The sequence below is a fragment of the Colossoma macropomum genome, unplaced genomic scaffold (genome assembly GCF_904425465.1).
Source record: "Colossoma macropomum unplaced genomic scaffold, Colossoma_macropomum, whole genome shotgun sequence".
NCBI lineage: Eukaryota > Metazoa > Chordata > Actinopteri > Characiformes > Serrasalmidae > Colossoma > Colossoma macropomum.
The window spans coordinates 16,588,885-16,604,306 of NW_023494792.1; the positions used below are offsets into that span (position 1 = coordinate 16,588,885).

A 15,422-nucleotide genomic window follows, 5' to 3' on the forward strand; every position below is an offset into this window, starting at 1 on the left:
TCTGAACGCCTCTCGACCAATGAGCGCCTACTTCCGCGGATTCCATTGGCCCATGTGACTGTCACTCAAGACGAGCACTACGTAAGCGGATCGTTGTCATGGTGGAAGCGAGCGGTCTGTAGAGAAGCTGCTACTGGAGGAGCGGTACGGTGGAGGAAGACAGCGAGAACTTGATCTCTTTCTGCTAAAAATATCATGGTCTCTGTTCAAAATTGTGTTCGTTAAAATGTTTATTCTGCAGGTTTGTTGTATGAATCGGGAGAATGCCGCGAGTTCGGTGACGGTAGGAAATAACAGGCCAGCAGTTGAACGGTGTGGTCAGGAGTATCGTTAACGTTAATGTGACACTGTGCTTGCGTGCGCGCGCGCGCGCAGAATAACGTTCATCTGTTGTCTTGAGTTAGTTCGTTTCATCACGCTTGGCCGGGTTTGTGTACGTGTCGTTCCTGCGTTATTAACGAGAATGAAGACTGTGGTGGAAACGTCGAGTCGGCTTGGTCCGTCCGGTTTACATGAAAACATGTATCTTCTGCTTGTTGAGCTGTAAGGTCGCTAAACTCAGACTGGCTTAGTTACTGAAAAGGCTGTGCTGCAGGATGAGACCGGACAAAAATACAGGGAAATTATACAGGACGCTGCCGTTAACCGTAGGACAGTATGTCTCTGCGGTGGCGTTGCACAGTTTTGGACCGAAAGCTTTTATAAACAAGCGTTGTGCAGTGTGGAGAGATTTGCATGATACTCACGATTTTATGAACCGTCCTAGCACAAAAGGTGCGTTGGGGTCTTTTGGTATAATTGTAACCTTTCAATAACTTTATTCATGCCAAAACGTTTTTTACATTGTCTTAACAAAACATTTCATTTTTACTGTACACATTTCAACAGAGAAGACCAGGTAAGCAGCTCACAAACGGCAGCCAGTGCAACTTTTTGATGAACTGACTTATTGTACAGTAAATTACTCTTAGAGTAAATTTAATATTTAATTGCAATAATCTCTAACTCCTAAAAAAGAATAACAATGTGCATACATAACTCTTTAATCAAAGGCAGATGCTTTTTTATTCACATATGTTTTACATAAACTGACAGTGTTTTTCCCTGTGATTAACGCACAGTAAATCTCTCATGTGCCGCTCAGGCCCCCAGCAGAGTCTTCTGTAATGTAAAATTGCATATTTTAGTGAAGGATATGCACATACGTCTGTATATACGCATAATACAAGATACAAAACCAACATTAAAAAAATGAAAGATGCAGTTAACACAGTGGAAGGAAGCACATGAAGTTCAATCATAAACATACAACTATTTGGATTTAGTCTGGTTGTTTCATGCATCACCTTTTTGAAATGATCGTTTGCCCGGCGCCGCCATGATCTGGAGCACGCAAGAGATCCAGTAAGGCACATCATGACGCAGATGACCAGCAGCACCATGCTGACTAACATCAGATGATATCTTGCTAGCGCTTTCTCTTCCTAGGAGAGTGGGAAACGGTTCTTGAGCAAGAGAACACAACTTGCCCACCTTTTTACAGGCTAAATCTCTGAGCATGGCGCTGCAGCAGCTGGAGACATAGCCTTGTTGATGGTTTCCTGAAAATAAGCTCAACCCAGCAGCAACTGGTGGGACAATTCTACAAGTCTGGATAAAAGCTAGAGAAGGGCACCTTTTTATCCGATATGATGAACTGACTACCGTAGTTAGTTTTCCATTTCAGTGCCGTCAGCAGTTGAAACATCGTCATTACGCCAGGATGGTGAGTTATGGAAAAATAAACTCATGATTACGTGTGGTGACAGAAGAAATGTCATGTGTATTGCACTTTGAGCCAGTGTGGTGAATAGAGCTGATCATCTCCTCTTTTTCCGATAATATGACTTCATCGCCGTCTATAGCCTAAACTGGAAGTGACAAGTTACAAAATGTACATAACTGCTCCAATCATTATTCAAATAAAATGTGGTGGAAACCTGGTAAGCATTTATGATGCTCGACATTTGCATAGATGGAAGTCGCTTCAGAACCACAGCAGCTAGCGCGGTCACTGTGGCAAGATCTCTCTGCGCAGCAGTGAGCAAATTCACCACAAATAAGATGCATTTCACCACAACCAAGACCAATAAGGTACAGCAGCATCTCACATCAGTGGATGTAAAGCGCGTTTAAGGGAGTGGCTCTGCATGGCTTACAATTATGTGTCAAAAGATGTACAACACGCTGCACAAAACACCCTACAGATGTGTGAGAATAAAGAACTCTGCGCTATTATAGCTCCATGGACTAAACCTTAAAAAACGAACTACGCCATAAGTATTTTCTAGTCTTGTAAATATTAAATGGTGTCTAATGCAGATGTGTTTTACCTGAGTGAGTAGAACAGTCAGTTTTGGGTCAGGTGTGTACTCCAAGCTGAGGCACGGTGCATCACGGGAGCTCTGCTTGTATGATTCTCTAGCAAGAGCCCTCACAGTGGACATCTCCAGGTTGTCATTTGCAGGACAAACTGGTGGTTTCCTGAAAATAAACTCAACTCAGTGTACAGGTATACAATCCAAAAATCTTCCGATAATATATTACTGTTGGCTTGGAGGAGTTCTCTCTTACGGAGTCTGTGGGAGAAGGTGAGCTGGAGCAGTAATCCTCACACAGAATAAAGAAGACTTGGGCTGTGTTTCAGCATTTGTGGGTAGTTTCAGGCCAAGGGCAGTGTTGGATTCAGTTTTTGAAAACTGGGTTTGCTGATGCAAAACCAGTGATACGTTCAATAACGCTTTGCCAGCAGCACCTATGGAAAGGGAGTTAGTTCCACAAGTTAAAACAATACTCTGTTGGTTGGCATTCTGTTTTTAAAGCCAGTTTACACATACACACCTTTTAACCCCAACTGGCTCCCCAGTAATGTGGCACTAATGCTGTTGTGATTTGGTTCGTCTCCAATACGCACCAGAGGTACTAGCAAGGAAACATGAACAACTCCTTTAGTTTTTTGGGATGTGTTTGTGATGGATCCATCTCCGTGGTCTAATAGCCGAGGTGAGTCTTCCTCCTGTTCTCCACTCAAAATCTCTGTACTGTTTAAATGTGTGCAGAACTTAAGACTCGCAATTGATCCGAGCATTTGGTTCCAGTCCTGAAACATGCACATATACGACTGACATATGTCCATGCCAATACAAATATAAAACATGAGAGAACATCTGGCAGAAACTGAATTAATATCTCATCTTCTGACTAAACTTGACAGTGTAATATATATATATATATATATATACTGTGGCCCCCATAAGTATTTGGACATTTTAAACCTGAAGATGAATTCCAACCAGACTGCACTAAGGGTACTGGAAAAGTGGAAACATTAAAGCCTGGGGCCGTTTTGCATACAGTGATTTTGGCGAGCTTACGTTCACTGATGGGGTCATGAACTCAGAAGAGTACAAAGGCATTTTGGATGCAAACCTGCAGAAGTCTGTTGAAAAAAAAATGCTCCAGCAATAATGATCTGAAACACCCCAGACCAGACACCCTTTCAAAGAATACTTTGCCAAAAAGAAAAATACAGTCTTGGAGCGCTCTGTTTAAAATAAATGCCACTTAGTTTTGTGTTTTGTTTCCTAACACAATGAACTTCATCTTTGCCAAATTTGTGCCATATTTACGTATGGCACAAATATCCAAATACTTTCATGGGCCACTGTATACATAAACAGTATAGTTACCATGCTGATGTCAGGGTTCTTGATGTCACGGTTTTTAGAATATATCCCAATACTAATGAAAGCTCCAGCAAGGGCCAGCAGGCAGAGGAAAAAAACAACCACAGGCGGGTGATGTACGAGTTTTGCCTTCAGATTTCTGACAGGCTTCCAATGAGCCATAGTGTTTTAGCAGCACCCTCAACACCACCTGCTGAAACATGCACAACATAGATTAATTCACACAAGTACAGCTTTAATGTTAAATTATTAGCTTGTATGCGTATAAAAACCGAACAAAAGCCCATATTAGTTAGTAATAATGTTATTCTTAAGCCTATATTAGTTAGTAATAATGTTATTCTTCAGTCTTCAGCTGAGCTGAGACAGATGGCTGCACTGAGTAATCCAAGTGATCTTACTCGGCGTTCAGTCCTGCAGCGTACCTCTCAGTGGCTTAATTCATCCCATACGAAGAGCGGCCAGTGAGACCGAACACGGTCCACAATGAATGTAGAGATTGTCTTAAAGTCAGCGCTGCGAAAACTGTCGGTTCAGCATTATACTGAAAGGACAACTCTTTAGGAGTTAGAAGTAGCCACTTTACTTCCTCAGGTGGGAGTGAAAGAAAGCCTTAGTTTACATTTCAAAATAAAGGTCCTTCTTCGAGCCGAGAGACTGACACAGTGGAGACAGAACTGTCTTTAATCATCTGCAGAGTTACATACTGGACTAGACTTACTATCTGAGACCTTGACAAAACCCGAGGGTGTACTGAAACATGACGAAGGTCCAAAAAAATTAATATTAAATGCAACAGACAAAGTACAAATAGCAAAATGGAGCACCCAGACCCAACCCCCACCCATCAATTTAACGTCGATCAACCAAAGAGAAAAACAAGCTTATCAGCTCGCGCCAAGTCCTCTGTTCTCTCGGCACAAATAAGTGGAATATCAGCTGTCACATCCTCCTGATTAAAAAAGTAGTTAATTATTATCATTTATAGTGTTTCCAAAAAATGGTGGATTTCTGAGGTAATTGCATGTGATATGCCTGTCCCGTTAAAAGATTTTAAAATGTTGAATAACTGGTGACGTGTGTAGTTGTTTTAGCTTCGTGAGTAAAAGAGCGTTTATGAAATTTTCAATAAATTCCTCTGATTTGATTTGGGGAGGACCTTTATTTTAAAGAGTGTCCAGGTCCTGACTGCAGTGTCTGGGTTCACCAGTCGTTCCTGGGTCCGCGCTGTTGAAGTAGTAACTTGAGAAGGAATTTGAATCTCATATCTGGCTGAAGTGTGTGTGGAAGGTGAGGATCGATGTGTTTCTGTAGTTTTATTCACCTTGGGTGACTAAATGACCGCTTCTGCGGAGTGTAGTTAGGAGGGCGCTGTGTTTGCGGTGTGGTAACGTTGTTTAGCATTAGCCGGCTCTGATAGAGCTCCGATAGAGCCTGTCCTAACGATACAGACCTCACACCAACAGCGGGCTTATAGTTCGTAATGATTTTAGAGGATATACTCCACAAACCTCACCAAACATCACGGGGCAGGCAGCGTAACCGCCAGAGACGATCGGCTTTTAGTATTAAATAAATAGCTTAACATTGTCCTTATAGAGCCAAGACCGAACCTAGCTAACGTTAGGCTAACTTAGCCTAACGTCTTCTCCTTGCTAGGGGTGCAAGGATTTCCACATTATTAGGTTTGATACGATTATCGATCTTGAGATCAATGTTTTATGCGTCGTGCTGTCTTTGCGGAGCTGTAGTTATGTGTGTTTGCCTCAGCTCAACACTAATTGGCTTTTCAACACATGATTTTAAAGTTTCTTTGTGCAAAACAATGATCTTATGAAACAGTGCTGCTAAGCTGTAAATAGTACGAAGAGACTATTTATACAACCTTAAATAGTCTCTTTTTCCAACCCCCCAAACTAAAATGTCAACGTGTCACAAAAACACAAATATATGTGCGTTAAGCATTAACTATAGGTGACTGTTTCAGTTTTTAGAAAGTGTGCATGGATTGAGCAGTGAACTGAGTAACAACAGTAGCTTCCACAAAAGACAACAAATGAGAGCGAGGGGCTGATCATCCACACTGATTTAAATTTTGATACACTGTTTTGAATGGAGATACACAATTATAAATGACATATTGGAATCAGCCGATGATTTCTTTCAAAAAGTGATCTGCATTGGACAGAGGTTAATGTTTTTATTGTGTTTTATTAATTTTACTGCACCTGTAACCCTACAGACACAAATCTGTTTCTGATTCCTGTCTGTAATGCTAATCCAGGTGGATTTATTCCCAATTTCTACATTTCTAAATGTTTATGTATCGACATTGTAGATATGCAGTTGAAAAATATCAGATATCATTGGCTCATATCTGTGCAGTTCTAGATTTGACTGTCGATTTGATGCTCTATTGGAACTGTTATAGATTTAATAACAGTCCAATAAATGTGCAGATGAAAGCACTAATAATATATTATGAATGCATTATTCACCCATTGTTGCAGCTACTCATAATCTGTCCTTTTGTGTTTCTGCTTCCAGCCATGTCCTCTGACACTCTGAAAAAGCGCAAGGCAAAAGTGATCCGGAGTGATGGTGGGACTCCCGAGACCAAACGTGGTCGGGCGGAAGGGGAACAGGTCAGTGGTCTCAGTTTAGGAGAGACTAGCCACACAAAGTCTTAAAACCTAAGACTAAAAAAGTCTTTCCATGACCATCAGGGTCAAATGATCTTAGCTGGAGTGAGTGTGTGTGCTCTTTGAACACTTAGCTTACTTTATCCCACAGAAGCTAGTTTATAGGAATCCTGTTGAGTGTGAATAGTAAGTGGTCACGATGCTATGATGCGGACTCATGTGAAATGTATTGGTAGGCAAGCTTTCCGGCTGGGCTCCCCCTTGTCGGCCAGAGGAAGCTGTTGTCAGTAAGGAATCAGGTTCAGCAAAAGTCTCTCTGCTTTTATCTCCCATTTTTAATCCATCTCACATACATCTGTATGCACACCTCTTTTTTCTGTGTACACTTGGGTGAGGGCAGGGATTATTTTGCTAGGTTTCTTACCTGCGTCATGATAGAGTAGATCTAAGGAAAATTTCAGTTCAGAGTTGTCTTTCACCAACTTGTACAAACATGGTCGGGCACAGTGGCTGTGGTGAATGCATGCTACTCCTATGTATTTCTGAGCATATGTCTTCACTAGGATGTGCGTGTGTATAACGAGGAGGTGGAATTGGAGGGCAGAGACCCTGAACAGGATTACGTCCTCTATAAAAGCACCTGTGAAGCTCTGGCTAAACTGATGGCTGAAATCCAAGAGCTTAAAGCCAATGGAGCCAAAGAAGGGGTGAGATTTCCTTTAATCAAGTCCAGCTGATGTGAATTCAAGAAGAAAATGGCGATGCTAAAAGTTTGAAATTAAATGTCTGCGTTTGTGCGTCTAGAGTGCGGAAGTCGAGGAGAGACGCAGGCAAGGCTGTGTTCATTTCATTACCCTAAAGAAGCTGAATCGCCTGGCGCACATGAGACTGAAGAAAGGGCGGGATCAGACACATGAGGTACACATAATACACACCCTGCTCTCCTTATCTTCTCTTGCTTATGACCATTGTGCAGGCTTATGCAAAAGTTTGAACGCCCCAGTCAAATTTCATGTTTTGTTGATATATTTAAGTGAAAATAAGTTAAGAGAACTGCTGTAGAGAACACATTTTAAGATGTCATTTTTGATATATTGGAATGAAATAAAACATAAAATACAAAATGTGTTATACCTTTTGCACAGGCCACGTTTTATGATTTATTTTTTCCCCCAATGTGTTAAACTCAGCAAATAAACAGTAATTGTGTATTAAAAATACAGAAGTTTGTTCTCTGTAGAGGATGTATTTCCACGTAGATAATCAGCAAAACATGTAATTTGACCAGCTTTTGCATACGACTGTATTTACATGCAGTTCTCCCTGCCGCTCTGTTTCTGCAGGCGAAGCAGAGAGTGGATGTGTTACACCTACAGCTTCAGAATCTTCTCTATGAAGTCATGCACCTTCAGAAAGAAATTGGCAAATGCCTTGAGTTCAAGTAAGTGAAGAGGTCCACTGTACAAGCATGCTGAAATACGATGTTAAGTCACTTCTTTGTGTAACATGAGTGATGAGTTTCAAAACTTCACACATATGTCAGCATGTTATTGTGCGTTTAGTGCCAAGTGATCTCTGTAAATAAAATAATATTTCAGGCTGTTAATTTTGTGCATGTTGTAAAGCATACGTTTGTGTGTTTCCAGGTCCCAGCATGAGGAAATTGAGTTGGTCGGTGTGGATGAGTTTCTTAAGGAGGCTCCAGCTGAAATCTCTCGCCCTCATCTCACCAAAGAAGATCCCCACCAACTCACACTGGCCCGCCTTGACTGGGAACTGGAGCAGAGAAAAAGGTGAGCCACATAAACATAGAAAAAACACTGTTGTTACACCACTGCCCCCTCCCCAAAACAGAAGCATTCAGTTGGTCAGTGTTCTTTAGTACTGACAGTATCCACGGTGTGCTTGGAAAAGTATATTTATGATGTTATTACATTGGCCGGCCCCATTGTATAGATACACTCATAGGGTACACAAGCACACAGTTCTATATACACAAATTTCTGCTCTTTGTCATGAAAGAGACTTCATATTAAAAACTTGGCTGCTGACTGTGCTTTGAAATCTAGGTTGGCTGAGCAGTATAAGAGCTCACTGTGCAGTAAGGAGAAAATTCTGAAAGGAATTGAGCTGAAGAAAGAGTATCTCGGCAGCCTTCAGCCAGGCCTCCAGGCCATCATGCAGGTAATGCACAGACACATGATACATTGTGCTACACAGTCAGTTTGTTTTGATGTGACTGTACTGTGCTGTTGGAGTAGCCATGTCGTGAAATTAATGGTGAATTGTATTGTGAGTAAAATGTTTATTGTCTCTCTTGTGTTGCATGTTAACCCCTTAAAATCTCAGGCTGTTTACATACTAAACTGTATTGTTCAGTAACTACAGTGACTTAAGTGCAAACTGCTTGAGCTGTTCTTAGGTTATAGAAGTGTGTGATAAAACTTTGGGTCCACCAGTGGCCCCAGGACTTTTTATGGGCCTTTTTAAGTCAGACTTGTCTTGATTAACTATGTAGCTCCATAACTATGGATACTTAGTAGCTCTTAACTGAGGACACACACAGCTCGAGCTCAAATAAACAAACATTACTCACCACTGCCATCTAAAGATGTTACAGGACCAGTCGATGTGTCTTTATAAAAGCTTTTCTGCATCCTTTTATTTACATGCATTTCCTCAACTCAGCTGAAGAAACTCGCTCAATGTAAACATATAGCGAAAGGTAACAACTGTAGGGGAAAAATAGTGAGCTACTTAAATAATTATGATTGGGCAATTGTGTAATAATTGTGACAGGCCTATTTTAGAGACACTGGCGGTGAACTCGCCAATTTCTATTTTTGTTCCAATAGGAAAGGAATCACTGTCACAGTACTGTTCCAAATGTGACGAGTGAATAGTGCCACGTTTTGATTAATGCTGTCTTTTTTGCAAATTCTCATTAGTTGTGATGTTTGATAATCTCTCTCTCTCTCTCTCCCTCTCTCTCTTTCTCTCAGGCCTCTCTGCCCGTGCAGGAGTATTTGTCCATGCCGTTTGAGCGTGTGCAGAAACAGGCTGAGGTTGCACGTCACCTTCCTCCCCCTCTCTATGTGCTGTTTGTGCAGGCCAATGCTTATGGACAGGCTTTTGGTAATACACAACAAAATTTCAAAGAGTGGTGTGAAAACAGCAGCTTATATAATTTAATCCACCAGCATAGTTTGGTTGTAATACCTGATGATGGTCGAAATGCGTATTTGTGTTTCAGACAAGAATCTGACTGTGTCTATCAGTGGAGATGTGGATGAAGCTAAGGCCCTCTCAAGACCACCTGAAGATTCACAAGGTAATCGTGTGTGTGTGTATTACAGGGGCAATATGTGATTGTATATGTGTGTGTGTGTGTGTGTGTGTGTGTGTGTGTGTGTGTGTGTGCATTTCTTAGTTTCTGTCTAATAAAATAATTTTTATTTTGCTTGTGTGTGTCCCTGTCAGATGATGAGAGTGATTCAGATGCAGAGGAGGAACAACAGAACACTGTAAGTTGCTTTCATTTTTCCTCCTTTCTGTGCTTTATCCCAGCTGTTTTGTGCCTGTATCTTATTTCACATTAATAAGATACTGAAGTTGTGAATGTAGTAGTTTTCAAACCTGTCTCGGGTTTTCTTCAGAAACGACGACGAGCTACAGTTGGTGTTCAGCTGGATGATAAGCGTAAAGAGATGCTGAAACGACATCCTCTCTCTCTGTGCATCGACCTCAAGTGCAAAGGTGTGCGAGTTTGTTTGTGTGTAAAGGACAGATTTGTAAAGGAACACAAGCAGTTCAGTTTAATTTATTTCATGCATGTTAATCTTAATGGGCTTGACCGTGATCTTTCTCTTCCTCTGTTTGCTTTAGATGGCAGCGTGTTGCATTTGTTCTTTTATTACTTGATGAACCTCAACATTCTGACTGTGAAAGCTAAAGTGTCTACCTCTGCTGACCTCTCGGGGGCTATCAGCGCTGGGTGAGTTACAGAATCATACTGCGTTCTCTTGACTATAAAATAAATTCTGACTAAAACTAGAAAAGTGAAGATCCTCTGCCAAATACAAGAAAACACCTTTCTTCCAGTTAGTGCCTGGGTAAATTTAAACTTTGTTCAACACTGGTCTTACTCTATAGGGAGCTGCTGAACTCCGAGTCACTGTTGAACTGCTTGTACGCCTCTGATCATGGTCAAGAAACCCCCAACCCTGGAAACCGCTACCAGTTTGACAAAGTGGGGTAAGGGCCTCTTTATCAGACCACAGTTGTTAAGACTCTACAGCTACACACATTGGTAAAAATGAACTATGCTAATAAAGCCTTTAGTAGGCAGGATGTGTAGCTAACGAATGTCTGATTTGTTTGTTTTGTAGCATTACAACTTTTGCAGATTATGTGTCTGAACTTGGACATCCATACAATTGGGTGCAGAGTCTCGGAGGGCTACAGTTTTTCGGTGACACCCCACAGGTATGAGTGTGTTGCCATGCAGTTATTTCAGCATGACATGTTTTTATATTAAAGCCATGCTGTGTAAGACTTTTTGTTAAAATTGAAGTAGAAGTAAAAGAAGTAGCATTGAGCCAGGAGGGAAAAAAATGTGCTGCTGCAAGTTGCCATGTAAATCCTAAAAAAAAAATTCAGAGGTGCTGGCTTGGATTTTGCGTGAGTTCTTGGGACCACGTCCTACGTTTTGCTCACAAAGAAGATCCGGCTCGTTGTTTTGGTCTCAAATACAGAATCAACATTATACTGATGAAGATTACAGTAGTAGATACTTCGTCCTCACAAGACACGTCCACACCAAGTTTTGACTTTTTGAAGACTCTTTCAACCTGCTCTCAATCATCAGACTCATCCGCTTGGGGAAGGGGTCAGAAGCTTAATCAGCAATACAAAGTGTTTTTCTGTTCTTTGCATGCAGTTACACAGTTCCGCCAGATACCAACCCCCCAAATCTTACATAATGTGGCTTTAAAATAATGTAATAAGTGTATTAACATTCATTTTTCAAGATTAGTTGTACTGTTGTTGTCTTATGCTTCAAAGAATCTGTTGAGTTTCGCAGTGAGATGCTGTCCTGCGTTTGGTTTTAATTAGGGTCTGATTAAAAACACTGGTGATACAGATATTGTTTTTAATGGGCTTGAATGATAACTGATAATATTGGTGAATATAATCAGATATTGTTTTGAATTGGCTTAAATGTTGATAAATGATAATATTGGCCATTGTAATTGTAAACTTATATGTATTAGATTTTTATTCTGTGCTCCAGTAGTTTTGGTTAAACAGTGCTTTACTGACAGAGATATTAGCCAGTTCTCAATTATCACACTTCTCAATTGTAAACACACAGTCTAAAACTCACAGTCTTGAATAATAAAGTATTGTAGCATTTTAGATAATTCTCTACAGTTTTGGTTTCTGTTAATTACAGATTAACAAACATTAATTATTTTATCTTATATTAAAAAAGGTATTGTGTTTTGTGTTATACCATGTTTTCTCATGCTAAAGATTAGGTTTGGGTCCATTTTTACGTTTTTGTTCTTCATGTATTTGTTATTCTAACTATGATGCTATTTTGTTTGAATTTTACTGTATTGCTGTCATATGTTTATATGATAACTCATTTTGGGTTCCAAAGTGGCACAACCACCTAATGTTATACCATATTATCAGGAGAGTTTGAGAATTGTAGACATTTCGTCTGCAAAATATTCGCAAATGCTGATAAAACCATGGGTTGCCAGTACCAGCTGATGTTATCAGCTTTATACCTCTTGCGCTGCAGTTGTAATTATTAACGTGTGTTCTAAAATCATGAAGTGCTAAATGTTGTAATAAATTTGTTCTGAAACTGTGGTGCAGACTGATGGGGCACAGAGCTCTCTCAGTGCCAGTCATATGGAAGCCACCATGAAGTTGCTGAGGGGACGTCTACAGTCTCGCTTGGCCTTACACAAACAGTTCAGCTCTCTGGGTATGTACAAATACACACTACTTCATGCCTTCAACATGCTTAGGATGAGAGTCACATTCAGTAATGCTTTTTACACAGAACATGTTTTATTCATGGTTGTGTTCTTTTGTTGTAGAGCACAGCATAGTTCCAGTCTCCAGTGAGTGCCAGCATCTCTTCCCTGCTAAAGTGGTGTCTCGCCTGGCCCGCTGGACCATGATGAGCTATCAGGAGTTCACGGTACATATTTGTTTAACGCAGCTTTTTATGCAGCTTTTTAAAGCAGGTTTTTGAGGTTAGGTATTGTGTTACAGAATTAAAACAGATTTAAGGGTTTGGATGTTACTCGCCTTATTATATTGAGCGTGAACTTGCACATGGTCTGGCCTCTGTGGTGCTGAAATTGTATTTAGACAGCAGTGTTAAACTACTGAGGAACAGATGTGTCAGCGAAATAGAAGGAACTCCTTAAAATGTGTTAAATTTGAGGATGAAGCTATAACAAAACGGCCCAATAAACTAACCTCAAATCTAAAACATGGTGAAGTGTTGCTTAGACTTTGTACATGAGGCTTTTGCCAAAATCTGTAATCAGACATGAGAGGTGTACAGATATATTTAAACCAATATGACTGTTTGACTGTGGAAGTAACTAGTGGCCATCAGTGAATGTCAAACTTTTATGAGATGGTTGCTTTAACTACAAAATTCACAGCTTAATTTACTCATTTTAATTTTGTTGGTGCTTCTGCATAGTACTGAGTCAGTTTAATTCCATTTTAATGAATTTAATGATGTATCAAAGTATAACGTGAGGAATAGGTTGAAGATTTGTAAAGATATTTTAAAATGTATAGAATAAATAGTCTGACTATGAAATGGCAAATTCTGTGTTTGTGTTTAGGAGCTCAGCTTTGTGCAACATGTGGTAAAGGCAGGCCTGATGAAGGAGACTGACCTGTTCTTCATGGCAATTGTGGAGAGAGGAACGGGTGAGTAGGAGAGACTTTTCACTGGGCTGCAGAATGAAAAGTTAATGGACCAAATTAAACTGTGAACAGAACATGAGATTTACATGGTATGCAGTTGTTACTGATGCACAACTGGTGTTTTACTGATGCACAAAAGCACATTGGTGACTTCTGTCTGTCTGTGACTCTTAGCTCGTCTGCAGGCTGCAGTGGTGTTAAACCCTCGGTATCCAGAAATCACCCCCCTCTTCTCTCTGTCACTGCTCTGGAAAGGCGAGCGCAGTGGTCGTACGGATGATAACCTGCGGGTAAATACAGTATTAACCCACACATCGTGCAGTTTTTCTGTTACGGTCTTACAGATATCATATCGTCCCCCTGGTTCGTCAGTGTTTATAGTAATATTAAGTTCTTGTTACCCAGTGTGAATACAGAATTCCTTTTTTCCCTTAATGAAAACAACACATGCAGTCTTTCTTACTGGTTCTTGTTCACACAGGCGATGGAGAGTGAGGTGAATGTGTTCAAGTCTGAGCTCCAGGGGCCTCGTCCTGGCCTGCAGCTCCTGACCAATCAAATCCAGCGTCTGTGCATGTGTCTGGATGTGTATCTGGAGACTGAAAGCCAAGTGTCCGATGGCTCTGAAGGTCCAAGAGAATTCCCAAGGGAGAAGATGTGCTTACGCACTGCAAGGTAGACACACATTAATTGACATTCATTGTTGACTCTGAATCTCTGTTTATAAATGCTTTTTACATTTTTTAAAACATGCACACCTGCACAGATACAAACTGACACCTGTCTCTCTTGACTTTCAGGGGCCCAAATCGTCTAAAGCCTTTTAAGTACAATCACCCTCAGGGCTTTTTCAGTCATCGTTGAACATGCAAAGCTCCTCTTATAACCCCTTGTCTCCCTGCTTTCTTTTTCCCTTCTTTTTTTTTTAAATATTTTTTGAAGTGTTTGAGTACACATCATTGTGTTTCATTGTATAGAATAGGAAATAAAACACTTTGTTTTTGATAAACAATGAGTCTGTGTTGTGAATTGCTATTTCAATTCATGTTTTGTTCTGTCAACAAGTCCAGCAAGTCTCTCGTCTGAGATGTTCTTTCATACGTCACAATCCTGATTAATCAACTCAAAAGTTGAACTCTCTTTACACTCTATAACCTGTTGTGCTTTCGAAAGATGTCTTCAACTCCAAGTTGACAGCAGTCTTCAACATGCCATCCCTCCTTGTTTGTCTGCTTAAACAACAGCTATAGAAAAGAGTATAGAATGCTCAGTTCTCCTTGTGTGCATTAATAACCAGTTTATTGTTTGTTAAAATTGTTTATAAGTCTAAGTTAACACACAGGCCAAAATGATCGGAGTGTTTGACTAACAAGAACAAAGGTTTGAGGTTTCATTATATTACTCTCTATATGCATTTTTTATAAGCACAGGTGCCAGTGTCTGGAAAATGATAATGGAAAATAAAAAGCGATAACTACTGACTGCATTGCTGTATAGAGAGAAATAATCAATTATTTAATAAATGGTTTAAAAAGCATGGTAGATCTTAGGAATTTATCAAAAGGGAAAGCAGGATTTTCGGTGGCTGGTCAAAAAATGGAAATGTTGAACCATGAAGGTTAAGCAAATTTGAGATGGTTATTGTGCTGCTGATGGACAAAAAACAGACAAAAGGAGCCTGAATTCGATGCCTGATGGTCATTCCTGGAATTATGTACTGTCAGGTCTATCACAGCAAAGCAGGCAGGGGTGTCTGCAAAGCTACACTGCTCTGGAAGAAGTTTGGCCTTTTCTCACGCTAAAACTTGATAGTATTGTATGTGAATGGACTAGTAAACTTAGGAATGGACATTCTTTTACCTCAGTAATTCTCTTGTTAAACAGGTGAGTTATAAATCTTAAAAAAAGAAAAAAGTGTCCAGCTGGGATTTTCATATTGCCTAAAATGTCCAGAATTTGGCTTTGTTTTCATTTTGATATTTGCTATCTACAGTCTGCCCCGTGCTGCCTTCCCTGTTAAATAAAACAGAATAGACTTACATGCAGGTCTGGTTCTGGTTTAGCTGCTCACCCAGCATGGTCAGCG

The 15,422-nt window shown here is 40.3% G+C and overlaps 2 protein-coding genes across 6 annotated transcripts; one reads left to right on the plus strand and one right to left on the minus strand.

Annotated features, from left to right (window-relative positions):
* The first annotated feature begins 90 nt into the window (after nt 1-90).
* On the plus strand, nt 91-14,328 carry thoc5 (THO complex 5). Of its 2 annotated transcripts, none has more exons than XM_036576265.1 (20): nt 91-198; nt 6,273-6,370; nt 6,931-7,074; nt 7,172-7,285; nt 7,711-7,808; nt 8,014-8,160; nt 8,437-8,551; nt 9,370-9,502; nt 9,621-9,698; nt 9,848-9,891; nt 10,024-10,123; nt 10,253-10,361; nt 10,520-10,621; nt 10,756-10,852; nt 12,257-12,368; nt 12,484-12,587; nt 13,252-13,339; nt 13,511-13,626; nt 13,818-14,011; nt 14,137-14,328. In XM_036576265.1, the coding sequence occupies exons 2-20, from the start codon at nt 6,275-6,277 to the stop codon at nt 14,198-14,200; spliced, it is 2,055 nt and encodes a 684-aa protein (XP_036432158.1). In that variant the 5' UTR covers nt 91-198; nt 6,273-6,274; the 3' UTR covers nt 14,201-14,328. The 2 variants fall into 2 exon arrangements, with proteins under 2 accessions (XP_036432158.1, XP_036432157.1); XM_036576264.1 differs by lacking the exon at nt 91-198 and adding an exon at nt 4,883-5,015 and having other exon boundaries at nt 14,137-14,327.
* On the minus strand, nt 1,035-4,349 carry zgc:158398 (uncharacterized protein LOC568894 homolog). Of its 4 annotated transcripts, none has more exons than XM_036576269.1 (7): nt 4,127-4,349; nt 3,729-3,915; nt 2,881-3,139; nt 2,614-2,794; nt 2,373-2,523; nt 1,347-1,484; nt 1,035-1,161 (listed from the first exon to the last, which is right to left on the minus strand). In XM_036576269.1, the coding sequence occupies exons 2-7, from the start codon at nt 3,885-3,887 to the stop codon at nt 1,141-1,143; spliced, it is 909 nt and encodes a 302-aa protein (XP_036432162.1). In that variant the 5' UTR covers nt 3,888-3,915; nt 4,127-4,349; the 3' UTR covers nt 1,035-1,140. The 4 variants fall into 4 exon arrangements, with proteins under 4 accessions (XP_036432162.1, XP_036432160.1, XP_036432161.1 ...); XM_036576267.1 differs by having other exon boundaries at nt 3,729-3,918; XM_036576268.1 differs by having other exon boundaries at nt 4,151-4,348.
* Nucleotides 14,329-15,422: the final 1,094 nt, after the last annotated feature.